The sequence below is a fragment of the Maniola hyperantus genome, chromosome 12 (assembly GCF_902806685.2).
Source record: "Maniola hyperantus chromosome 12, iAphHyp1.2, whole genome shotgun sequence".
In the NCBI taxonomy this organism is placed as follows: Eukaryota; Metazoa; Arthropoda; class Insecta; order Lepidoptera; family Nymphalidae; genus Maniola; species Maniola hyperantus.
The window spans coordinates 14951401-14978091 of NC_048547.1; the positions used below are offsets into that span (position 1 = coordinate 14951401).

General features: G+C 41.7%; 2 protein-coding genes and 1 long non-coding RNA gene across 4 annotated transcripts in view; 2 read left to right on the forward strand and 1 right to left on the reverse strand.

Moving 5' to 3' along the window:
* The window catches only part of LOC117987067 (NKAP family protein CG6066), a 474080-nt gene extending 466408 nt beyond the window's left edge, over positions 1-7672 (reverse strand). The window contains exons 1-7 of one of the 2 annotated variants that reach the window (XM_069502400.1): positions 7631-7672; positions 4502-4951; positions 3703-3853; positions 2845-3065; positions 1983-2241; positions 1169-1559; positions 745-958 (exon numbers count right to left, since the gene is read on the reverse strand). In XM_069502400.1, the coding sequence (XP_069358501.1) occupies positions 1388-1559; positions 1983-2241; positions 2845-3065; positions 3703-3853; positions 4502-4802 (1104 nt within the window). In that variant the 5' untranslated portion in view covers positions 4803-4951; positions 7631-7672 and the 3' untranslated portion in view covers positions 745-958; positions 1169-1387. Of the gene's footprint in view, positions 1-744; positions 959-1168; positions 1560-1982; positions 2242-2844; positions 3066-3702; positions 3854-4501; positions 4952-7630 lie in introns of those variants that run through there. The other variant, XM_034974021.2, reaches the window with a different exon arrangement.
* On the forward strand, positions 5183-7238 carry LOC138403062 (uncharacterized). The gene is made up of 2 exons (XR_011237353.1): positions 5183-6157; positions 7107-7238. It is a non-coding gene; the product is annotated as an uncharacterized lncRNA (long non-coding RNA).
* A 6137-nt stretch (positions 7673-13809) lies between the features above and the next one.
* Positions 13810-26691, forward strand: part of LOC117987251 (cytochrome P450 4d2-like) — a 62247-nt gene continuing 49365 nt past the window's right edge. Inside the window, exon 1 of the mRNA XM_069502398.1 lies at positions 13810-13873. The gene's annotated coding sequence lies outside the window, so the exon portion shown is untranslated. The remainder of the gene's footprint in view (positions 13874-26691) is intronic.

Sequence of the window (26691 nt, forward strand, 5' to 3'; positions counted from 1 at the left end):
CTATCCGGTTTTAGTATAGATTCGTGTATTTCACTAAGGAAAGACCGTTGCTTATCAATCCGTGTGACGTCATGACAACAAAGTTTTTGCGGCGAAATTAAATGCATTGTAACATGTCAAATTTAAAAGCATTTTTATTGCACTTATTGATCGATATTTTTTTGTTAATTCATATCACTTTAGGATCAAATTAAGACACTTTTCAACTGTGCAGTTTATAGTGCGGTCGTCGTTTTCCATATAATATTTAAATGTTACGCATTATATGCCATTTAAATATTCGCCGTTGCGACTTGCGTTGCATCGCCCTAAGTGACCCATTTTTGTCCTCCGCAAATAGTCCCTTGTTTACGTGCCCCATTCAAATATTCCTAGTCCTACTATACATGAATGTAATAATATTCATGTTTATCAATTATGATTATAATATGTTTCATGGGCAGTTCAGAAACTGAGTGAAAAAGTTTCATGCGATTTAGTATAATTTTATGAGAGGATATATAGGATAAGTCTATATGTAACGTGTAGGTATCTTATATTAATGCAATTAATATATAACTTTGCGCATATTGTGTATTTCTAATTATTAAGTTGAATTCACGACATGGATCCTGTGATTTTAGTTTTACATCGTAATAATGTTAATTTTATTTTATTTTAAACTTTTTATACATTTGTACATAGAAAAACTAAATTAAAAAAATAATAAGATACTAGCAAAATTTTAATAAGTGCAACTGTTACTTTTAGATGCGAACAATAATTTTGTTAATGAAGTTGTAATAAAAGTATTTTTTTAAAGTTCTTATTTTTTATTTTACATAATTTATTTACACACGACGTATAGAGAGAGCCAGCGCGTGCTGGACTTCATTATTTTATAAAAGCTGAAAGTTTCTCTGCATATTGAACAATTCCAAAGAAAATATAAGACTATAAGACTATAGCGGTGTGCAGGCTCGACCGTACCAAAGGGGAGATCTCCCACCGAGCGGTTGGTTGTGCTCGGTAGCGCCAGCTGGGCCGACGGTTATGTCTTGAAACTTCTATATATAGTCCAGATTGCAGAAAACTCCGTTAGTGCGATTGCTATCGGCGGTACATTTGTTCGGGACTACGTCATCGATTGAACAGCGCCATCTAGTTTCTATTGTGGCAACCGCCACACACCTTTATTACCTGTTATCTCCCAAAGCCACCATGATCCAAACTTCATAGTCACTGATCTTTTCTCCGTGTTGGGGACACCACGCAGATAAACTTTGAGCTTTAATAAAATAACGAAGGTCTGGTCCAACACGAGATAAGCTCGCGTCCTTTGACCTCGCTAGAAACCTTTGACTTTGCAAGAGACGTTCGACCAGCGGTGGACTGCACCGGGTCAGTGCTAGTCCTCCCGGCGGTGCGCGCGCGCGCTGAGCACGTCGCGGAACTGCGCGAGGATGGCGTTCTCGCGCTTGGCACGCTCCTCTTTGCTGAAGGCGGCGAGCGCGCGCTTCTCGTCCGCCGAGTAGATCTGGTTCTCCTTGCGTATCCGCACCGCCTCCATGCGACGATGTCTGCCGAACGAAGTATACTCATTCATTTCCTAACTTGCGAATTGCACTTGCCGACATAAGTGAAAACTTAATTATCAAATAAAAGATTGTCAAATTAATAGCAGTATAAAAAATTATAGGTAATCGAACGCGCACGTCTTACGAGCAATATTTCATCCATATACAGCTACAGATACTAATTACTAACACATCCCCGATAAAGGTTATTTTTTAATACCGATAAGAAAGTAGGTATATTGAAATCACACTAATTTCCAACAAGTAACTTTGTAATAGTTGTTGCTATGGTAACTATTTCAATACAAAACCATGTGTGTACATTACAAATTGAATGTTATTAGTTTGCGTTCAGTTTCGTAGGGAGGTCGTCGCTAGAATTGTATGCCCTGGTCTCTACTCTAGGTCTAGGTGGTCTATACACACCTGCTGCCGCTCATTACATATCCCACGGACTCGTAGGACGCGATCTCGTCGGACGTGAGGCCGATCTCGCCTCTGCGTGGGATGCGCTTGCCCTCCGCCACGAAGGCGGCCATGGCGGCGCCCTCGCCCGGCAGCAAGGCGCGGCCGAAGTCGCGCGGCGCCAGCGCGCCGGCCGAGCGCGGCGCGGGCCCGGGCGCCTCGCCGCCCAGCTCCGACTCTCTGGACGCTCTTCTCGATGCTTCTAGAACTTCATGTTCCTCTGTAAATGTGTAAATTGTAATGTATACCACTGCCCATATATACATGCAAAACTGTGTGTTTCTTGTTGATTTGTCCTTCAATCAATTCGCAACGGATCGCCGAGATATTTTTGCATGGGCTACTTTTTACCCCGGAAAATCAAGAGATTTTAAAAATCTAAATCCACACGAACATTGGGGCCGATTCTCTAGTACACAATCTCTAAACTAAACTAAATTAACAGGTCTAAATCTAGTGCTTTCCTTTTCCGCAAGCAACATTATGAAAGGGATAGCAATAGATTTAGACGTGATATTTTAGTTTAGTTTAGAGATTGTGTACAAAGGAATTAGCCACATTATCAGCTAGTTATTTTAAGTTTAGCATTTAGTAATTACATGTTTTTAGGGCTCCATAATTATCTCCAGAGAACAAAAACCCTTATTACTACTTCATAATCTGCTAATCTATCATGCCTGTTAAGATCCTGAAAGGGAATCAAAACCTATAGTGCGCTTCCCATTGACATAGAATCATGTGCAAGTACAAATTGTATTGACCAGTTTGTTTGGTAATATGAGATGAGGTAATTCCTTAAGTTAATGAATAGATCAATACTTACTTCCTTTTTCCACCCAGATCTCCTCTTCACTACTGGAACTACTGTCACTGCCGGAACTCCTAGACTTTTTCTTGGCCTTTTTCCGCGCTTTCTTGATTTTTTTGAGCTTTTTCTTTAACTTTCTTAGTTTTACCTTAGTATCTTCTTTGTCTTTGGACTTTTTGCTCTTTTTCTTCTCTTTGCTCACTTCTGATTTGTTCGGTGGTTCTTCTTCATCAGATCTGAAAAATTCATGAATGACATTGAAAAACAAGTTTTAGGAATTATTTTTTAAAATTGAAAATATTACAATAAAACTTAAAGCTAGTTTCATCTAATTACTATACAAATCATGCCGGGGTGGAATGGTGCCAAAAATATTGGCTTAAAACAAAAATTAAGAATTTACTCAGATACAATTTGATACAACACAACATTGTGTTATGCATATGGCATGCCTATGATGTTTTTGGATAAAGTAGTTTTCTAATGGTGAAAGAATCATTAAAATATAAAAGAAGTATTTATGCCATAGTCCACCACGCTGGCCAAGTGCAAGTGCAAGACCCCTTTGAAAATATTAATGAGAACTCTCAGGCATGCAGCTTTCCTCGCAATGTTTTTCTTCACCATAAAAGTGATATATCATAATTCCCAAAATTTAGAGGTGTGTGCTCTGGAATCTGGATCAAATCTCTGAACTCCAGAATAGGATTTGGACAGCGTGGACATCTTAACCACTCTGCTATGAGTATGACAGCTCTTTACGACATAGTACCATCAACATACAAAAAGGTGAAACATGAGTCATTGCAATGCACGCTGGCCATTGATATAATAGTAAAGTTGAAATATGAGTGAAAACAAATGAGTACTGACTCAGGTCTGACGGGCGACTTGCCCCACACGGAGGCCACCCCCACCTCCCCGATGCGCTCGCGCTCCTCGCGCCGCGCGTCCAGGAACTCCTCCTCCTGAGCCTTGTAGCGGCCGCCCCCCGCTCCTCCGCCGCCACCACCTCCACCCAGACCTGGCAATTGGAAATGCATACATGATGAAATCCACAGATACCTTGAAATACCAGCAATCAAAGAGGAAGTGAACAAGTATTCCACAAAGTACAAGCTTAGACTGGAAAAACATCCTAATGCATTGGCACAGAAATTGCTTGTAAGCCCCAACACTAAACGCTTCAAAGATGGCATATACTAGAATTAGACGAGAGATGAACATACTCAATAATATACAACACAAAAGGGGAGGATATTTACTGGAATGTCTAAACTCATAAATTTTAAACCCACACTTATCCAAAATCTAATTATGGCTAGAAAGCTGATGGCAGATAGATATATTGGAAAAAAAATTGTTATTAACTTCAAAGCAGTAATGGACAAAGTTGTAGAGAAAGGTATTCCAAAATAAAGGGCATTAAAGATTTCAGCCTGCCTAGTAGTCCACTATATTTCTTTTTTCCAAAATAGTGGCCAAACATTATATCAATCAATAGCTGACATCAATACAAACAAGTATTTTATGAGACAAAATCTTCCAAAGTGTCTGGTTTCCAAGATATAAGTTAGCCCCTTTATTAGGACTGTCTGTTGATAGATTAGTGATTATAATTAATTGAAAAATAATAAAAAATAACTGACAAGAATGACCAAAGTGTACATACCGCCTCCCAACCCTCCTCCATTATATTCTTTATAGGAGCTCCTGCCTCGATCACGATTTTGTGGCCTCTCCGACCTATCCCTATCACTGCGATTCCTTCTATCCCTGCTTCTGTCCCTCTCTCTGCTATTGTGATCCCTGTGTTTGTCCTTGTCTCTGCTGGATTCCCGGTCCTTGCTGGTCCTGTGACGATCTCGACTGCGGTCCCGCTTGTCTCGGTCGCGACTTCTGTGCCGTTCTGTGTCTTTGCTTCGGTGCCTCTCTGGGGAACGATGTTTACTTCTGTCGTGGTCGCCTGCCATATTTTATTTTTTAACACTTCACTTGTAAACTTATTTAAAGCAGTAGTGTTTCTTTTATTATTTAATTTGCTTAAAAACTATAACTAACTCTAAAATATCTAAGATTCAAAGAAGGCATTATCAAAAATTTACAAAAAATTAAAATCGCCCTGTCAACTGAGGGCCATAAAAGATGCATCAGTCCATTTCTTTCGCACTTTCTATTCCTCTTTCGAAATCCACAGGACTATCTCGCTCCACTCACACAGTATTAAAGGCACATGTACATACAGCACACCTATGATATTTTTTTTGCTCAAATCTTATTGGTCGGTGATTAGATCCAATCGGCTTTCATCAGCTTTCATTACATAGAATTTCGAAATAAAAACATGTCGGTTTTGAGAGATTTTATAACCTAACCTAAAAAACTCAATTTTTCTCCTTAATCCATTGCGAGAGTTTAAACCTTGAAGTGTGCTGCAGTTATAACAGGATATTCGTTTTATATTTCTATTTTCAGTTTTTTATGTTTTTGTTTTAATTGAGAGATAATATAGTGGATGTGCTCTTTAACCTTGCCTGCCTAATTTAGGCTTAGTAATAATTGTTAGTGTTTCTAAATTCCTAGTATCCTTTTTATCTGATATGAGGCAGTGTAGTGTACCTAAGTGTAAAAGCACCCTACATTTACACGCCGTACCTTTTACCGACACAGCTAGATGGACAGCATGGTTGATTAACTGTACATATTTGCGTAAGTACTCCCTTAGGCAATTAAAAAATGTCAGGATTTGCGAATCCCATTTCTTACCTCGGTATATCGTAAATAATAGATTGACAAAAGATTCAATTCCCACGCTGAATTTGCATATTACACAGTCTTCTAAAAACCCTGGTATAGTACATTTTAAAATTGACAAATTTCTAGAGATATCCCCTTTACAGACTGGTAAACCCCTCGATGTTAACATAGTCGATATCCCATCGACTTCACAAACAGACAAACAAAGTAGGAATGAGCAAGCTTCTGTTATTTCAAGTCCTATAGATTTAGTAAATCCCTTGCCAAATATCCCGATTCCTGACAAACAGAAGTCACCAGATTTAATTCAGCACTCTATTTTAGAGCCAACAACTTCTATTACTCATTACTCTCAACCACTGAGTCATAAATATATCATATATATGATGTCCCACATTTACTCAAATGTTTCCACAATAATTTTCAGAAGAAGGACTTGCTCATCGGGAGTCAGCGTGCTCAGTGGGACTACATCATGAAGCTGTTTGCTGTTGATGGTGTGGCAGGTGTTGGATGGTCTACCAAATTAACAGACAAGCATGTGAAACCAAATTGATATGACAAGTTGAAGGCAAGTAACTGAACATTTGTTTTGTAACAATAGCTTTGTGATAATGTCCTTGCCATGGAAAAAATCCAATAAAACTATGGTGCGCAGACCTTAGTTATTGGTACTAAAACTTCTTGTTTTCGTGGTGTCTATGTTATCACGTTTTTGAAAGCACTGTCTCTGAAACTATGGGTTGTAGACCCTGTGGTCCGGTGTGGTCAATTTTAAGTTTCAGCTTACAAAAATCTCATCACGTGATCACATAGACACCATAAAAACAAGAAGTACCAATAACCAGGGTCGGCACCCAATAGTGTCGAAGATAATTATGAGCATACTAGGTGATGCCAGCGACTGCGTGGATTTTCATTTTTCAAAATCCCGCGGGAACTCTTTGATTTTCCGGGATAAAAAGCAGCCTATATGTTAATTCAGGGTATAATCTATCTCCATTCCAAATTTCATCCAAATCCGTTCAGCTGTTTTTGTGTGATTGAGTAACAAACATCCAAACATCCACACTTTCACATCCATACTAATATTATAAATGTGAAAGTGTGTCTGTCTGTCTGTCTGCTAGCTTTTCACGGCTCAACCGTTCAACCGATTTGACGAAATTTGGTACAGAGATAGCTTGCATCCCGGGGAAGGACATAGGCTACTTTTTATCCCAGAAAATTGAAGTTTCCACAGGATTCTTAAAAACCTAAATCCACGCGTACGAAGTCGCGGGCATCGGCTAGTTTATAATATTAACATTAGGATTAGGATAATTAGGTTTAGGATAGTATAATTATGAGCATAAAAGATAATTTTTTGAACAAAAATTTGAATCTTAATGAATTTCCAAACTACTCATTTAAATTCTTTAATTATATTTTAAACCCAATGTCTACTTTAAATCTAAATTGCATTATCAAATTTAGTTTATTAACATAATTATCTATAAAAAAATAACCATGCATTACAGGTGAAACTTGCTGCGCAAGTCTTCAGCAGAGATGTGGCCCACAGCTTAAGAATACAGATGAACACTTATCGTCAACTACAACTGGAACATGGTTATTGTCTATTCTAAATAAAGTTTTTATATTTTGATAAATTTGATTGATTTTTTTTTGAAAAACTAAATTTCTTAATAAATTATTAGTAGGATTACCGATAAATACTGAAAATCGGTAATTAATAGCAAAACCGTTAAAATCTGTAAAAAGGACATCACTAAAAAGTTACGGTTTTCCTGCTGTCACGCCATCCCTAATTTACGACAATCCGGGCATATAATTGCTATATATTATATAAAGTTAGAAAGAGATGGTCCTGTGGATTCTCATAGTAAAAACCAATAAAATGTGAGACAGACGATCACTACAACAATGACAATTTGTTATATAAATTCCTTGCCTCCCACTTCCCCTTACTACTGAAACAAACATCGTCTATGGAGTTGGTGGTCTGTATCCTATATGTTATTGGTCTGTGATTAAAATTAACTTTGTGTTGACGTTTGGCGTTGCGGTTTGAAGTCTCACGTTTGACAAATGACACTTTCACTTGTCAATGTCATAATGTGACATTCACAGACCAATAACATTGGTGACATTGAGGTGACATTATGGTGAGCGTTTACAGGGATAGCTAAGCTACTCTACTAAGGCCTCATACGCACTATGTACATGACGGCGAGCTGTACTTATGGCAACAAGCCTAAAGACACTTTTAATTTGTCATTTCTCTCTAGATATAAAACGCGTAAATGCGCCTAAAATTTAACTCCTCACGCGTCGCAATACACATAGTCACACGTCATAGTATTTCAGGTCAAAAGTACGATTTTTGTCCTTATTTTATAGGTGAACCGTACTTTTGACATTACATTATAGTTTAGTTAACCCATAGAGTTAAAACGGCGCGTGAGAAGTCATTTTGTACGGACTGTAATTTGATTGATATCGTATGACTGAAGCTGGTGGTAAGCGATGAACTGATGATCATGATGATGCAGTCTAAAATGGAAACAAGCTAATCTGGAAGGGGTATGGCAGTTTTTATCAAACCCATACCCCCTTTGGTTTCTACACGGCATCGTACCAGAACGCTGAATCGCTTGGCACGGTTTTGCCGCTAGGGTGGCAACTAGCCACAACCGAAGCCTCCCACGAAACCAGACCAGAACTTTAGAAATTATAAAATTCCTAACCCCTGCCAGGAACCGAACCCGGGACCTCCCACTAATAAGAGCACAGTGCTTACCACTGCGCCATGGAGGTTGTCTGCCAGCTACTGTAGGTACATACAACCCGTCGGAAATATCTGCGCACCTCGCTGGAATGTGCTTCCCCGCAGCTCGCCCGTTTTCACTTATCCAGTCCCGGTGCCAACTGCCAACGCAAGCGCGTTGCAACGTCACTAAGCCAGGTTCGCAGATATTTCCGACACGTAGGTATGCTACCATGATTAGTAAGATTATTTTGAATTATTAACGATATTTAGACGCAGTTGTACAGTCGTGGTCAACACACGACGGGACTCTGCAGTGCTGCAAGAGATCAAGTTCGAGCAGAGGGCAGTATCTACATATCGAACTACCCGCTTTCTTGTTTCATATCATAATGTCGGTATACCACTAAATAAGCCTAAAATCAATATTTTTTCAATATTACATCAATCGTTCGTTTCGTAAATCAATTTGTAAAATATTTTCAATAAATTGTTATTTTTTTAAGGTAGACGTACACAAGGCAGGAAGGCATAGCAAGGCATTTTATATTATTCAATCAGATAAAACCAGTCTCATGATAATTCGAAAAAGGATTTGCGTGGGATTTCAATGCGAAAAGATTTTCCATATTACATAATATATTGTTTCATCATAACCCACTGAGATCAAAGGAGAGCGCGGTCCAACACAAAGTAATCTATTTAGGTATATCTTGTGGATTAAATGGATTCATCAGTCCTGAGGCTCGATCGCCGCCCGCCGCCCGCCCACGACCAAGTATCTGATCCTTATATTTTTATACGTTTGGATGTTTTGGATTCATGTCATGGTCATGATCGTCTTTTTAAGTCGCTAAGAGATGTAGAGTTGGTCCTAGGTCCTACGCATTTTTTTACGATTTCGTAAAACTGTGGTCCTATGTATTGGTAGGTACGTTTAAAATAAGTAGCATAACTTTTTAGGGTCCCTCATTGAAGCATGCCAATGGAACCCTATTACTAAGCCTCCGCTGTCCGTCCGTCTGTCTGTATATCTGTCCGTCTGTCAATAGGTAGAGAGTTGAAATTGTGTGGCTGTATACCTACCAAGCCGAAGCATTGAAAGTGAGTGATTCGCTGTTATCCGTTGAGTAGTTCCATCCTTCATCTTGAGAAGATAGATGTTCAGATCTTCGGTTCTTAATCGGTTTGTATATCTTTTCAAAATATATAAAGTCTAATAGCCTTTGATCAGCAGGGCGATTGTCTAAAACCTGCATCAATCATTATTACAATCTCAATTGTTCTGATTGGCTGAATTTTTGCGATTCTTGTTGCAACAATGCATTGTAGCCAATAATGAGCGAACGTTAACCAATCGGAGATGATTGCGATCGTGACATTGTAGCTGTCATTCTCCCGCAATCGCGCAGCAGATTCGACGAAATCATAGACATTATAGATATAATCATAGAAATCATAGTCAATCATATTATTATGCCCGTTACTAGGTATGTACTTTTTATAGTTTTATATTAATATAGTAAAACCACCAAAAAATATCGCGTTGAATGTAAATCTATTCGAAGAATTTCCTTCTTAAAGTTGAAAACAAGAATTCTTGTTAAAAGTTTAGAAATATTAAATCTCATGAACTTCGCTAAATTATCTGAAAAATCTGTTTTAATAAATTAAAACCTTTTACCTTACTACATACCTTTGTTTTCAGGGTTCCGTACCCGACGGGTGCCAATGGGATTACCTATTATATTACTATAAGCCTCCGCTGTCCGTCCGTCCGCCTGTCTGTCTGTCAGTGGGATGTATCTCATGAACCAATATGTACGTAAAAAGTTGAAATTTTCACAAAGTGTGAGTACCTATTTCTATTGCCGCTGTAACAACAAATAATAAAAATTTCAAAATAGCTACCTACCATGTAAATTAAAAAGTACGATGGTACGGAACCCTTCGTGGGCGAGTGCGATTCGCACTTGACAGGTTTTATCTTTCCAGCAGCGCAGCGCTCAGGCAAACAGAAACATTACGTTCAGTACCTAAGTAAAAATATTATTAAATTAAATGAAAAATATTCACAAACAAACGGAGCAACAGGGAAAATTAACTTTCTAAATTGAAATTTATGATTGTAGCGAGAGAGGAGCCGACTGCTGCTGGTAGCGGGTGGTAGCGGGTGGTAGCGGGTGGTAGCGGGTGGTAGCGGCGCAGATAGGTAGATATTCCCTGAAGAAATCACTTGAATAAACAATCCCGCCAGATTAATTACGCAGCTCACTTGGGGAAATACACGGTTAATGGATCCATGAAAAGGAATCAACCGAACTCAAGTTCGTTTAGGTACTTTAATATAATATATGTCGAACATTTCTCTTTCTAGCTAAATATTAGTTAGACCAAATCTATGTTATGGACATTCTAGGTCAAACGGCAAGTACTCTATAGGTTTTCTTGACAGACACGATAGACACACAGAGAGACGGACAGACAACAAAGTGATCCTATAAGGGTTCCTTTTTTTCTTTTGAGGTACTTCTGTACCTCTCCTGTACCCAAAAAATGGTACGTACGATTCAGTAGGTATTATTAGATAAGTCAGAATATGCAAGCACTAAGTATTTGCGTTGCAATTCCCAGCCCGCTTGCGGTTGCGAAGTGCATACCTTTCTCCAAATTGCTTTCCAGACTTCGTATTTCAGGATACGAGACACATTTTTGATATCTAAAGCATTCTTTGCGCGAAGCTAGATTGCTTATGAGATTTTATTGCTCGCTTTTAGATGCTGGGGACCTTAGATATTCAATTTCCAAACTCTAAGTAGGTAGCCATTGCTAGGATCGAGCTACTTAGAGCTGCTAAGAGTCATAATAGAGGTACTTCGCGCCCGAGCACAGGCTTCTACTCTATAAGGCGCAAGTCCGTCCACACATGCAGTACTGCTCTCACCTTTGAGCTGGAGCACCCCAGTACCAACTCCTTCCATTTGATCGGATCCAAAGGTGGGCTGTTCGACTTGTGGACGATCCCAAACTAACCGGCTCGTTGGAAAGCCTGGAGCACCGCAGAGACGTTAGCTCTCTATGCGTGTTCTATCGCCTTTATAATGGGGAGTGCTCTGAAGAGCTTTTTGACCTCATTCCACCCTCATTTTTTTACAACCGCACCGCGCGCCACCGCGTAAGGAATTTCACCCTCACCACTGGGTGTCTGGTGCACTTCGACCGTCCACTGTGCCAGATCCTTCTTTCCACGCACATGCAAACTGTGAAACCTACTCCCATCGGCGGTGTTCCCACTAGATTACAACATGGGGTTATTCAAGGGGCGGACCAACAAATTCCTAAAAAGCCGGCAACGCGTCGGCGGTTCCTCTGGTGCTGCAAATGTTCATGGGCGGGCGGTAATCACTTAACATCAGGTGACCCGCCTGCTCATTTGCTCGCTATCTAAAAAATGCCTTTGCACGCGCCATTTTAACTCTATGCGGGACAACTGGCATGCCAAAAGTACGGTTCATCTTTAAAATAACGACTAAAATTATTCATCCAAGACTAAAATAGTTATTTTTGACATGACATTTGAGACAAAACTTAATATTTTGTGAAGATTGCACTTGTACCGCCACGTGGACTGCACACGTATTTTTGAGAGCTCGGTTTTGTTGGTAAAATCACATGTGTAATCTACTCGTGTGGTAAAATCACATGAGTATCTACTCGTGTGGTAAAAAATTTTTACAAAAAAAATAAAAACCGACTTCGTTACACAAACACTAAATATTGAAAAATAATTTAATTTATTACCGAATATATTATGTATACAAGAGTTAATATAGTTCCATAATAATACTTTTTGGTGCCGGTGCCAATTAGCTTTAGCTGCGCGAATCGTCTAGACTTCATATTTTTATGGGACTCCACAATGGCACCTCATTGGCACCGACCCCAAAAAATATTATTATGGAACTATATTAACTCTTGTATACATAATATATTCGGTAATAAATTAAATTATTTTTCAATTTTTAGTGTTTGTGTAACGAAGTCGGTTTTTATTTTTTTTGTAAAAAATTTTTATTTCACAATTTTTAGTGGCCCCATGGAATAATTATGCTATGACTGGTTAAAAGTCTACTGTTTACTAAGCTATTACACTGATCGCGAGCAATTTACTCTTATCCGTTGAAGAGTTCCAGTATCTATCTTCGAAGATGTTCATCAGATCTTCACCAAATTGAAATGGGACCAACTTTGAAGTATACCCTTTCAAACAAAAAAATAATTTTCAAAATCGGTCTAGGCGTTTTCGTGTTATCGGGGAACATACATAAAAAAAAAAAAAAAAAAAAAAAAAAAAAAAAAAAAGATTCCGACGAATTGAGAACCTCCTCCTTTTTTTGAAGTCGGTTAAAAATCACATGAGTATCTACTCGTGTGGTATAATCACATGAGTATCTACTCGTGTGGTAAAATCACATGAGTATCTACTCGTGTGGTAAAATCACATGAGTATCTACTCGTGTGGTAAAATCACATGAGTATCTACTCGTGTGGTAAAATCACATGTGTATCTACTCGTGTGGTAAAATCACATGAGTATCTACTCGTGTGGTAAAATCGTGTAGAATGTAGATAGGTAACTATAATCACATCATACTTTTGTTGAGTGTACTGTATACTTCAGAATGTAGGTGTGTAGTGAGTATGGTGACAAATCGCGTTAGGGCGCCACTCGGAGCGCGTATCGATTGCCGGCGCGGCGCCGCCCGCCCGCCCCAGCATCACACAGACTCATCTCTAGCGCTAATCTCTGTAAAAACTGCACGCTTCGCATGAAAGCTTTAAGTTAAAGTATCTGATCCAGTAGCCAGTAGGTAATCCATAGGTATAATAAACAGATCCATGAGCTATAATGTTTCAGATTGTTTTCCTATTGTAAGTATCTGACAGCGGGCTGTATCTTACGACTTACGACCCGTAATAGGCTGAATATTTTCACAGTGTGTATCACAATTTTTTTTAAATGGCTGCCATGCATTTTAAAAACTTAAAAAGTAAGTAGAGTAGAGTAGTGTTATATCGTGTACAATGGTACAGAACCCTTCGTGAGTGAGTCCGACTAGCACTTGACCGGGTTTTTAGGCATTTTTAGGATTATATTTATCGTCAAGAGCAAGCCTATCTCACAGAAAAACAATCATTTACCTTCAACTACAATTCAATACAACGTGAAACGTTACAACACAAACCCTTTCAATTTTATTCCGATCTACATTTTTTATTAAAAAAGAAGGCAGCAAGAGCTGTACAAAAATTTGGTGAAAATGGAACGTAGTTTTTGCATAGTCTGTGTAAAACGTTCCACTTTTGTTTTGTGCTAAAAAGTTGTCCGATAGAGGGAAGTTTGTTTGCATTTACTGTTTAAAGCCGCGCCAGCACAATGCAACGAGTGCAAAGCGCTGTGCGGTGTGCGGTGTGCGCTGTGCGGGGCCACGCCCACGGGGCACGGGGTCGGAACTCGTAGGTAAATAAAGTGTCTTAATCGTTTTGCCATTAAGCAAATTGTTTAAGGCTGAAACAAACTGAATACACGATGGCAGCGCGTCACGGTGGCGCGGGAAAATGACACCGAGAAGGCGCTCTACCGATAGAATATTAATATCTAGGTATTATTGGACATTTAGGTCTCTTCTACTGACTTCCACACGCCGCAGTCTTGGAACTTCAAGCGAAATTTGTTGTAATCCACCAAAACAGACAAATCTGTATGGTACAACGATGTGCACTGCCCGCCCTCCCACTACTGCAGCAGGAAAAGCAAGCAATACTAACCACCAACACACACCACGACACACATCCTCCCCAACGTCCCCAAAATATAGAGACTAAATTATAAAACTTTCATAATTAATAAACCTGGTAGGTACCTACATTAAACCTGGTAGGTAGGTACATTAAACCTGGTAGGTAGGTACATTAAACCTGGTAGGTAGGTACATTAAACCTGGTAGGTAGGTACATTAAACCTGGTAGGGAGGTACATTAAACCTGGTAGGTAGGTACATTAAACCTGGTAGGTAGGTACATTAAACCTGGTAGGTAGGTACATTAAACCTGGTAGGTAGGTACATTAAACCTGGTAGGTAGGTACATTAAACCTGGTAGGTAGGTACATTAAACCTGGTAGGGAGGTACATTAAACCTGGTAGGTAGGTACATTAAACCTGGTAGGGAGGTACATTAAACCTGGTAGGTAGGTACATTAAACCTGGTAGGTAGGTACATTAAACCTGGTAGGTAGGTACATTAAACCTGGTAGGTAGGTACATTAAACCTGGTAGGGAGGTACATTAAACCTGGTAGGTAGGTACATTAAACCTGGTAGGTAGGTACATTAAACCTGGTAGGTAGGTACATTAAACCTGGTAGGGAGGTACATTAAACCTGGTAGGTAGGTACATTAAACCTGGTAGGTAGGTACATTAAACCTGGTAGGTAGGTACATTAAAAGTTTTAATAAAACTTCAGAACATCGAAATTGTGAAACATTTTAAGGAAGCTGAGGTAAGAAGTTGAATTAATGAAAAGAAACGACCGAAAAGCACAAATTTAGCCAACAGTTCCCAGCGCAAAGTTAAACTTATTTAAAAGGGTTTTATATTATACGTTTAGCGTCGCCGTCGCTCGCCGTCGTCGTCGTCGTCGTCGTCGTCGTCGTGGCGGGGGACCGCCGTAATTGTTCTCTATTGTCTTTGAGATTTCGCTTTAATATTAACTTAAAGTATCAAACAATTCAAGTCCCACAGAGTTCACAGTCACAAACCTAAACTTTCGGAAAAATACTACCTAATTACTTTCCATCCAGAAAACGATTGGTTTTTATCAGTACCCATATAAATCAGTACCTCAACCCTTATTATAAATGCGAAAGTGTGTTTGTTTGTTGGTTTGTTGGTTTGTCCTTCAATCACGTCGCAACGGTGCAACGAATTGACGTGATTTTTTTGCATGGGTATAGATAAAGACCTGCAGAGTGACATAGGCTACTTTTTATCCCGGAAAATTAAAGAGTTCCCACGGGATTTTTAAAAAACCTAATTCCACGCGGACGAAGTCGCGGTCATCAGCTAGTTGTTATTATAAATGTGAAAGTGTGTTTGTTTATTAATTTGAAAACTATTGTGCACAAAAATAAATAAAAATCTGTTTTGGAATGGCCAGATAAAGCCCTTTCATATGATAGCCCACTTGGTATGGTTATCTTACCTTGAATTTTTTATGAGTAAAGAAAAAATCTGAAAACCGTGAATTGTGGCAATTCACGGTTTTCAGATTTTTTCTTTACTTGTACTAAGACCTAAGTCTGGCAAGTTTCATAATTCTAGGTCGACGAGAAGTAGGTACCCTATAGGTTTTCTTGACAGATACGACAGACGGACAGACAGACAGACAGACAACGAAGTGATCCTATAAGGGTTATTTTTTCCTTTTGAGGTACGGAACCCTAAAAATTAGCTAACAAATTCCAAATTATTATTCCGTTGCAGTATAGGTATTATGTGGCGAGAAAATAAAAAGCTAAAGATAGCGCATTACAGTGCAGCGTCTAAAGTAATCTCTGCCGGGATGCTGCGGCGCGCGGCGCGGGGATAAATCGAGCCGCGCAAAGTATGGCCGCTCCGTGCCGCCCCGCGCCCGTGTGCCCGTGTCGGCGACGCGCGTGCCGGCAGTCGGCACGTACCAGCTGCATTCAGCCGTTCATAACCCGCCTGCTGGCCATATGATAGAAGCGATTAAGCTTATTTCGTGGTTTAACGACATATTGTATAAAACGGGGCAGTTAAAAATCGCCTAATTAATCGTAGTATGTAGTATGTACCCGTTTTATACAATGCAATTTATGATAGAAGCGATTTCATGAGAAAATACTAAGTATACCTCTCTCTCCTCTTCCCACAGGTGTCGCACGAGGCCAGTATTATATATGACGAGAACGGGCAGCAGCATTCTCTGAGCCACTCCTACCATCCACTGCGATCACCACCCCGTCTGCCCAGCGTGGTGGTTACGGGCAAACCCTATCGTTAGAAGAGGCCTGCACTAATGCAGCAGTGGACTGTTGTGGACAGCGGATGATGATGACATTATAATATTAACTAGTAGATGATGCCCGCGGCTTTGCCCAAGTAGATAAGTTTTCAAAAATCCCGTGACAAGTATTTCATTTTTCAGCATAAAAAGTAGCCCATGCCAGCTATCTCAGTCCCAAATTTCATCAAAATCGGTTATACGGATGAGCCGTGAAAAGCTAGCAGACAGACAGACAGACACAACTTTCTGAAACTAGGTAGAGTATTGCTGATTCTACTACAGACTAGCGCAAAATTCGCAGTTTTATACTTAGGTATAGTTATATTGGCGGATAGATTGGCGATTGGCGTGGTGATTCAAAAGCCAGGATTTAGTATCGGGACGTGGAGAGCGACACAAAGGCGGCTACGGACGGCGGATATGAAATTCTCTATTGCATCGAGCGTTATAGAAATGTTATTGAATCTATTTTTGTTTGGCTCGTCGGTAGAAGAAGCAGATATTTTACTATATATTTTATATCCTGGACGTTGCTATCCTGCTCCGCGCAGTTATGGACACGTACATAACTTTTAAAATTCAAGTACCTACCTATTGCTGGAATGAAACCATTTCAGTAACGCTTGAATTCTTAGCTTATATTTTATAGTTGTTGAATTGCTTTGAAAGTTTATCTAGGTACTTTTATTGATAACTATATCTGATGCCAGGGAATTGGTCCGCGTGGATTAAGGTTTTTAGAAATCCCGTGCAAACTCTTTGACTTTCTGGGACAAAAAGTAGGTACCTTATGTCATTCCATAACTGCAATATTCACAATGGTGAAGGTAAATATCGTGAGGAAACCTGCATGCTTGAGAGTTCTCCACAATGTTCTCAAAGGTGTCCAAAGTCTGCCAATCGGCACTTGTGGATTGTGGCCAACCCCTTCTCATCTGAGAGGACCCGCAACGAGCTGGCGATGGGTTGGTCATGATATAATAACGAAACCACAGATTAAAATAAACGTTACGTAGGAAGGCCTGCTTCAAGTAAATGACATTTGTATTTGCACAATAAAACAAAGGATGAAGCAATAAACGGCTTTTCGGCACTCCACATCCGCGTCAAATTACGTAAATATTACACGCGGGCCGCCCGAGCCGCTCGCTGGGAATTAATGCGTTTTATTACTCTTTCGACAAGCCCCTCGTGATTGCCGCGTGTGGACGCCGAACAATTCCCCGCCAGTAATCTGGGGGATGATTGCGCAACGGAACCACCTGACCTGACACATTTTTGACACGTAATTTTTGAGAATTCGTTCACTACAAGGTCGCCCATGTGATGGACCGACCAAATTAAGTCTACTGTGGTCCCTTGCACGACTGTAAGTACCAGGCTATCGGCTGGCAGGGAGAAGTGGAGAATGCTCGTGAGGCGCATCACATCATTATCACCCGATTGATGTCCACTGCTGGACATAGGTCTCTTGTAGGGACTTACTACGGCTACCTACATCTCGCTTGATGTCGTCTGTCGTACTGTCGATGCCGTACATCGATCTTTAGAAGGAGATAGCAGATTTGAAGAGCATTGTCTCTGTCGTTGAGACCGACACAACGTTATAATATTATAGGTACCTATGAGTGACAGAAACAACGCTTTACAAAGCCGAAATGTCATTCTAAAGGCCGATGCACATTACTTTCTGGCGCGTACTCTAGGTGCTTCAATGCCACGCGTGCCGGTGCGAGGTTTCCATTCTAGCACCTTGGGACCTCAACTTCTATCGGTTTTTCGAACTATGTGCCCTGCCCATTGCCACTTCTTCGCAACCCGTTGAGCTTTGTCGGGGCACATCTACTTCCAAAGACGTCTTCACTTCGTGATGACCACGACCACTCTACCAGGAGTATTACGATGAAGAAGAAGAAGAAGAAGAAGAAGACACGATTAATCTCTTATTGTACAAATTTTCATTTATTAAGGCGTCGCATGACGATAGACTTTGCAGTCAGTTTGCGGCTTGTTTCTCTAATTTGGTGTTATTAGGTCCCCCAACACACTAGCCGACTGTTAGCTGTTCACCATCACAACAAGTAACAACTGTAGTTGTGCAACTTGTCCGCGAGGGGCGCTTAACCTGAATTTACTTCTCCATTAACTTCCACTTTATTGCGCACTAAACTCAAACACTTTTTATGTTCTAGAATCCTACAGTTCAATGAATGCAATGTTTGTATTCGTTTGTAAACATACAAACTGTAGGAAACCTAACTAGGTTTTATGGCATTTTCCAAACAAAATGCCATCATCATTAACACATCACTGGTCCACTACTGAACACGGGTTTCGTCACAGAATAAGAAGGGCTTAGGTCGTAGTCCATCATGCTGATTAGATGCGTATTGACACTTATGGAAAGATTTTCAGGCTGCATGCAGGTGTGATCACGATGTTTTCCTTCACTGTTAAAACAAGTATAAGGTTATGAGAAATTATACGTAGGTACCTACCTAGTTAATAACATTTGACTAGGTAAGTATTACGATTAAAATGAAAAGAAAAGACAGAATATACCAATTTTGGGGTATCTTTAACTGGATAAGCATATAAGTATGTAAGAGTCATGCTTTACCAAATAAACAAAAACTTAACATCCATAATGGAAGGTTCGAGACTCGAGTGTATCCCTTCGCAGGCCAATAAGCTTAACGCGCAAACTTACACAACTGAACAAACTGTTTCAACGAGCGAAAGTACATAGAAGATATAAAAAAATTAGTCAAGTGCGAGTCGGACTTGCACACGAAGGGTTCCGTAATCCGCACCATTGCGTTATACAAGAAACAACCATTCAACCTACGCGGCTTAAACTGGAGTCAACAATTATTGTAACATGTAATTTTATTTGTAAATTTGAATAGTATAATAATTTGAATGGCGGCCATTTTGAATTTTTCGAAAATTTCAACCCTCTACCTATTACAGTTCACGAGATATACATCACACAGCAGCGGGGATCTCAGCTCTACTATAGTGACGTCTAGCCCCCCAAGTGATTATAAGGGACAAGGAGCAGACATTAAATTATTTGTAGACTAGGGAGTCAAGAAGGCGCCCCGGCAAAACGCCGAGAGCGAGTACCGAACGGGCGCCCTCCCGCGATTCGGCTCATATAACCGAGAGGTTGGTGGGGCCATGGGAGGTGGAGGGTTGTCCCTGGTTCACGAGATACAGGCCGCTGACAGACAGACGGACGGACGGACAGCGAAGTCTTAGTAATAAGATCCTCTTCGGCCACGGAACCCTAAGAATAAAACGTCACTGAACAAACTGTTTTAACGAGCGAAGGTACAGAAGGTACAAAAAAGGGATAATCCGGCCCTTTATATTTCCCCTTTCACCTGCACCCACGACATGATGCCGTCGTTCGATCAATCAAAACGCCCTTTTATGTCGAATCATAGAAATGGATTCAGCCGTAAACGAATTACAGCTTCGAGCCTCCCGACCAATGTGGATCAAGTTTCAGGCTATACGATGCCACGCGGTCCGATAGTGAAATGACGAAAGGGGGTAACTAGATCAAATAGCCTTAATAATACTCTACTCTGTAAACACCGACTGGCAGGCGATCTTGCGCTGATGTCTGATGATATAAAACTTTGAAGTTTAGGCTTGACCAGCGCTTGGTCGCCAATGCAATAAAATTATAGAGTGCATGCTTTACGTGAAACGTATTATAGGTAGAGAGCGTAGATACGAGTTGCGGTTACCCGACGGGCGGCAATATCCGACTGCGGCGTCTTACCGCCTCCCACAGGATATTGACTCAGGCTGCCGTCTCACTAGCTGGTGCGGATATTGAGTCAAGTGCCGTTACCGATGTATACGTCATAATAGCTATCTGCATACCGAATTTCAGCCCGATCCGTCCAGTAGTTTGAGCTGTGCGGTGATATATCAATATACATATATATGTGGTTTAAATATAAGTATAGATTAATCTGGATAAGATTTTTTGTTCCATAGAATTTGGATCGAGCCTCGTTTACTTGTCACGTCGGGGGCGTCACGTTCGTACTCGACAAACGTTATAAATAACGCGCCTTAAGGCCTAAGCCCGGGAGAGCCTCATATGAATGGTAAAATTTTGGGATATTATCTTTCCGCGCACGAATCATGTACCATTAGAGCAACTGTGAGGATTTGGCTGAAATATAATAAGTGCCTATATAACTGTAGATATATACAGGGCGGAAGGAAAATAAAACGGGCTTATTTAAAGCGTAAACATGTCCCGCGTAGGAAAATAGGAACATCTTTTCATAAATCGAGATCTACATATTATATTCTGGAAGTTGTTCTTTTATCACTGTTTATTCGCCAATTTTAGAACGGTAATTTAATAGGCTGATGGTTAAGAATTAAGATATTTGCCTTTCAGTCGGAGGTTCGATCCTGGGCACGTCTAGCTTTTCAAAGTTTTAAATTTAAACAATAAAATATCACTTTTTAACGGTGAAGGAAAATATCGTGAGGAAACCTACATGCTTGACAGTTCTCAGGCATGCAGGGTCCGTTTATTTGTTAGTTAACTTCACGAAATAATTGTACATTGCCAATTGAGATAGGACTTTAGGCACATAACATTATTACACAATCCAAAAGCTAACAAAGCTGCGTACCTATATGAACGCAGCTTTGTTAGCTTTTAGAATAGTTCGCTTCGCTAGTCTCGAAATAAATGAAGGTTCTATCTAAAAGGGAGCAATCCAAAATTTCACGATCAGTAATTTTAATTCCAAACAAAGCTCCAATCATTGTTTCCATTTTGCTGCTAATTGCTGTATTGTGCGTTCAGCGTGAGACTTTACGTTAGTAGGATTCCAACATCAATGGTATGGTTATACACACAGTCGAGATAATGGATACATCGGATATCCATACTTATACTATAAATGCGAAAGTGTGTCTGTCTGTCTGTCTGCTAGCCTTTCACGGCTCATCCATTCAACCGATTTTAACGAAATTTGGCACAGATAAGCTTGCATCCCGGGGAAGGACATAGGCTGCTTATCCCGGTAAATCAAAGAGTTCCCACGGGATTTAAAAAAACCTAATTCCACGCGGACGAAGCCGCGGGGATCAGCTAGTTAATAATAAATGATTTGAGTTTGAGCCACAGTGTGAGCACTTTGTTGCTAACAATACACCTAGTCTACCTCTAGGTACAACAACACAATATGCAATCACGTATTTTAATTAATTAGTAACATGAATAGCAGATAAACCAATGCATTTTCTCTAGAGGCTCATTAGCTGATTGTCTTAATTAAAAACCTCATCCAAGCTTGTTTTGCTTTACCAGCTTTAGTTTATTACTAGGTATAGGCTTAGGATTTGGAATATTTTGAATTTTGATTGTTTTTAAGGAGCAACGGATCGACGTGATTTTTTCAATGGATATAATTAAAGATCTAGAAATAGACATAGGTTTTGTTTTATATTTTATGTACCTAATCTTTTATATCCCGGAAAATCAAAGAGCTAAAGAAAAAGAATATTAGCCAAGTTTATTATGCTGACTAATATTCCCCTTTCCCCTCCAACTAAGCGTAAAGCTTGTGCTATTAGTAGATACGACAAATGACAATAGTGCAACAAGTGGGGTTTGAACCGGCGATTTCAGTAAGCTCATTTAACCGTTGAGCTGTCGAGGCTCTTAAGTTCCCACGGGATTTAAAAAACCGAAACCCACGCGAACATTAGCTAGTATAGAACTTTTTTACCACAGAATACATCTGTATTACATCGGCCTTTAGAATGACGTTTCGGCTTTGTAGAGCACGTTGTCTCTGTCACTCATACCTATATGACGTTTTGTCGGTCTCAACGACAGAAACAATGCTCTACAAATCAGGTAAGTATCTCGTTCCAAATGTCGATGTTCATTATTTTCTGCGGCGCACTGTAGTAGGGATATTCGCGGGGCCGCTATCAGCCTCTATACGGGCTTGCACTTGCTGGAACCTAAACAACTTATCCGATAATATGACTCTTAGTAGGGTGGTAAAGCCCTCCTGGGAGGACAGGCCCTCCCATCAGAAATTTGATATAGGCTATACCATTAGGCTACTTAGTGGCTGGCTAATTTTGTGTTGTTATGGATGGTACACCTAAGTATATTGAGTTTTGTGTTGTTATGTACACCTAAGTATATTGAGTTTTGTGTTGTTATGGATGGTACACCTAAGTATATTGAGTTTTGTGTTGTTATGGATGGTACACCTAAGTATATTGAGTTTTGTGTTGTTTTGGATGGTACACCTAAGTATATTGAGTTTTGTGTTGTTATGGATGGTACACCTAAGTATATTGAGTTTTGTGTTGTTATGGATGGTACACCTAAGTATATTGAGTTTTGTGTTGTTATGGATGGTACACCTAAGTACCTACCTATATTGAGTTTTGTGTTGACTTTTCTCTTGCAGCTGTTTTACTTTCGTAAACGCTTGTAAATCAATCAAATCGTCTTCATAATCAACTGATAGACGTTCACGGCTGGACATAGGTCTCTTATTATAGGGATTTCCACGCGCCACGGTCTTACGCCACCGCCTGGAGTCAGCGGCTCTCTGCGACTCGTTTGATGTCGTCTATTTACCTGTTGACGGGACCAACGCTGCCCTTTCCGGTGCGAGCACTTTAGAACCTCAATGTCTACCGGTTTTTCAAACAACGTGCCATGCCCATTGCCTCTTCAGCTACGCAACCCGTTGCGTAGCCCTCTCCACCACCCGCTGCTGAGTGACTGAGCTTTCCTAAGAAGCCCATAGTTAGCGACCATATTATAGTCTCGGATCAGTATGTCATCTTTGGTTTTCAAGCACTGAGGTATTTTGGACGAGAAAACATCTCGAAGCTACCCAGCTGAGTTGGATTCAGTGGCTAACCTCTGTCTCGATATTGGGCCTACCTAGCTGGATTGTATCACATCTAGTCAGCATAAATTAGTTTATGAGTAACAGGATAGACGAATGATACTGTGATTTTGGCATTATTTATGCTTTCCTAGTTCAACGCGTAAAATTTAACTTTTCACGCGCCATTTTAACTATTTGTGACTGTCAAAAGTACTTTTGACATGACAGTTGACCCATAGAGGCACGTCGTGAGGAGTCATTTTGTACGGACTATAGATTGGTTGATTGGGTATTATGATTATGGAAAATTTTAGTAACATAATGACTTTGGGGAAGTTAATTGCAGCATGTCGCGGTAATAAATGATAAGATGGAAGAGCTTTGCTTGTGACGTGCTGCAGCAACGTGACTGATCGCGTCAGGGCTTTGCGGCTTTGCTGCGGCCTCGAGGTGGAGGCGAAGGGCGCGGCGAAGGGCGCCTCACAAAGCGGCGCAGCTTCTGATTGTTCCTCATCTGAGACGAGTGGCCATAGTGGTCGCGGGAAAATCTCTTTTACGCCAGTCGATCCCTCGTCCATCCATGGCGCTGTCACCCGCTTTTGCAATGAGGATATCGGTAGGAGAGCCAGAGTAACTGACATAGCTCAGCGGGTTGCGAGCAGGGTACATGTACTTCGAAAACTTTGAATAGAATAGAATAGAATGTTTTTTTTATTCATGTAAACTTTTTACAAGTACTTATGAATAGTCAGGTAGTTTTAATTTACCACTGCTTCGGAATGCGCACCGAAAAGCGCAGCGTTGGAAGACCCCCACTAGATGGACGGACGACATCAAGTGAGTTGCAAGGAGCCGCTGAATTCAGGCGGCACAAGACCGTGGTGTGTGAAAGTCCCTACAAGAGACTTACGTCCAGCAGTGGACGTCTATCGGTTGTTGTTGATGATTTTGATAGTATGGGAGTACCTACCATATTACATTACATACTTACGGAATACCTACGCTCGCCGTTCCTGCAATATCCCGCTGCCGTCGAATATCACCAACAACCTTACCTTACCCGAAATTTTACCTCGGGTTTACCGGGGAACAAGAAAATCAACAAACAACACATGGATAAGGAAAATACTTTATTTAATGGACAAGAGCGGTGGAAGAAATGAAACAACATGGAAGGCATGAACACTTTATGAAAATAAGCAACGATTTCTTACCTGCAACCGGACGAGCTGGCTAGCGTATTTCGGAGATAATAGTGATGACTAGAAGCGTTGATGGTTACATGCACAGTGATGATCACGAACACTGTTGATGGTTACAATATGACATCCAAAGCACGCTAGCACGAAGACTCCAGAAGCACAAGCTGCTGCAAACGAAATCGCTCCACATGATCGTCGGTGACGTGTTCGGCTGCTCTGAGCACGCGACGACGTCCGCACGCCACAGCGGCTAGGAGTGACTGAAGCCGGCGCGTGAGCTGCGGCGCCGCGCGGCGGGGGCGGCCCAAGAAATAATGTAATGACGCAATGCGCATGCGCGCATATCCATTACACACGGCGACGCCTGCATTGGTTTAGATATAAGTAATAGCAATAAGTACTCGTTAGCGTAGGTAATCTTAAGATCCACCTTTGTATATATTAGGCTAAGCTATTTCCAATAAAAACAGGACATTCCGTGCTCGGCTTCCGCCCCGTGCGGACGTTCGCTCATGCGCTCTACCTCTCGGTACCGCTCTGACTCTCGCGCGAGTTCGCCCTGTGTCAGTGCAAGTGCCCTGGATTGCCAGTGCTTCGATTGTTCCTGCGTTGTGTATAGTGTAGTGTAGTTCTAGGGTCCAGGTTCCGTGAGTACACTAGTCTAAGCGCAGCATAGGTTCACACCCCCGTCACCCAAGGGCGGGGACTCACATTAGGGCCACACCGTAGGTACCCACCTCCCTGCCTTGGCAGGGAGGACCTTTAGCGCCACCGGGTCCACTATGGGCCCCAACCACCCCGACCAACCCGCTCCTGGGCCCCATCAGGGCCCGGAGTTCCCCCAGACATTTTACAAAGACGTCGACATGAGTGCTCTCATCGCCGACCTCGCGACCCGAGACCCCAACTACCTTAAGAAATTTAAGGTACATGCGAGTCGGACGCCTACGCGCTACGACCGTCCCCCGGCATCTCCTCCCTCGGCCACGGCCATGGAGGACGACACCCCGACCGTGACACCGACCGACACTAAGGAGCCTCACTCCAAAACCCCAGCCGGGCCTTCAGCCCAAAAACCGATCCCGACCAAGGAGCCTCACTCCGAAACGTCCCCAGCCTCCTCTGAAACAGAGGAATTCATGACGGTGCAGACGAAGGCCCAGAAGCGAAAGCTGAAGGCCTCAAAGTCGCACGCAAACCCACCTAAAAAGGTGGGCGTTGCAGCCCCTTCAGGGCCCGGTAACCAACCCACGACCTCCCAAGCGACCTCCGAGGAGGAGTCTGAAGACTCCCCCATGGAGGAACCGCCAAGGGAAAAAGTCCCTCCTCTCTTCATTAGAGAGAAACTGAGCTGGCAGCGTATCCTGCCACTTTTAGACCAGCAGGGTATCTCCTTCACGAGTGCCCGCTCGACCGCAGTGGGCATCAAAGTTCAATGCCCAACTTCAGGCGACCATCGCCTTCTCACCAAGACTCTCCGTCAAGAGAATGTAGGGTTCCACACCTACGCTCTTCCCGACGAACGCGTTTTACGCGTAGTCATTCGCGGCCTTCCGAAGGAGCTGAACACCGACCACATAAAGACAGACCTCCTTTCCCAGGAGCTGCCAGTACTAGAGGTTCACAGGATGTACCATCCTAGAACCAAAGCCCCCTACGAGATGGTGCTCGTAACCCTCGAACTTACCCCCGCGGGTAAGAAAATCCATAACATCACATCGGTGTGTCGCCTCACGGGTCTTAAAATAGAGCCCCCCCGTAACCGCGGCAGGATGGGCCAGTGCCATCGCTGCCAGATGTACGGCCATTCCGCAAGGAATTGTTTCGCCCACCCCAGGTGCGTTAAGTGCCTAGGGGACCACGGCACCTCCGACTGCCCCAGGAAGCAACCTACCGAGGAACCCCCGAGCTGTGTTCTTTGCAGGTCTCAAGGGCACACCGCGAATTATCGCGGATGCCCTAAAGCCCCCAAGGAGCAAAAGCGAAGGGTCAAACCGGCCGGCCGCAAACCTGCTGCAGCTCCCCAACCCGCCCAGAAATTTGTCCCTGCGCCGGCTCCGGCCACCAACGCATGGGAAAAACCCCTTCCCAGGGCTAACCCTCCTGCGCCAAAGCCCGCCCAACCAGCCCCGGC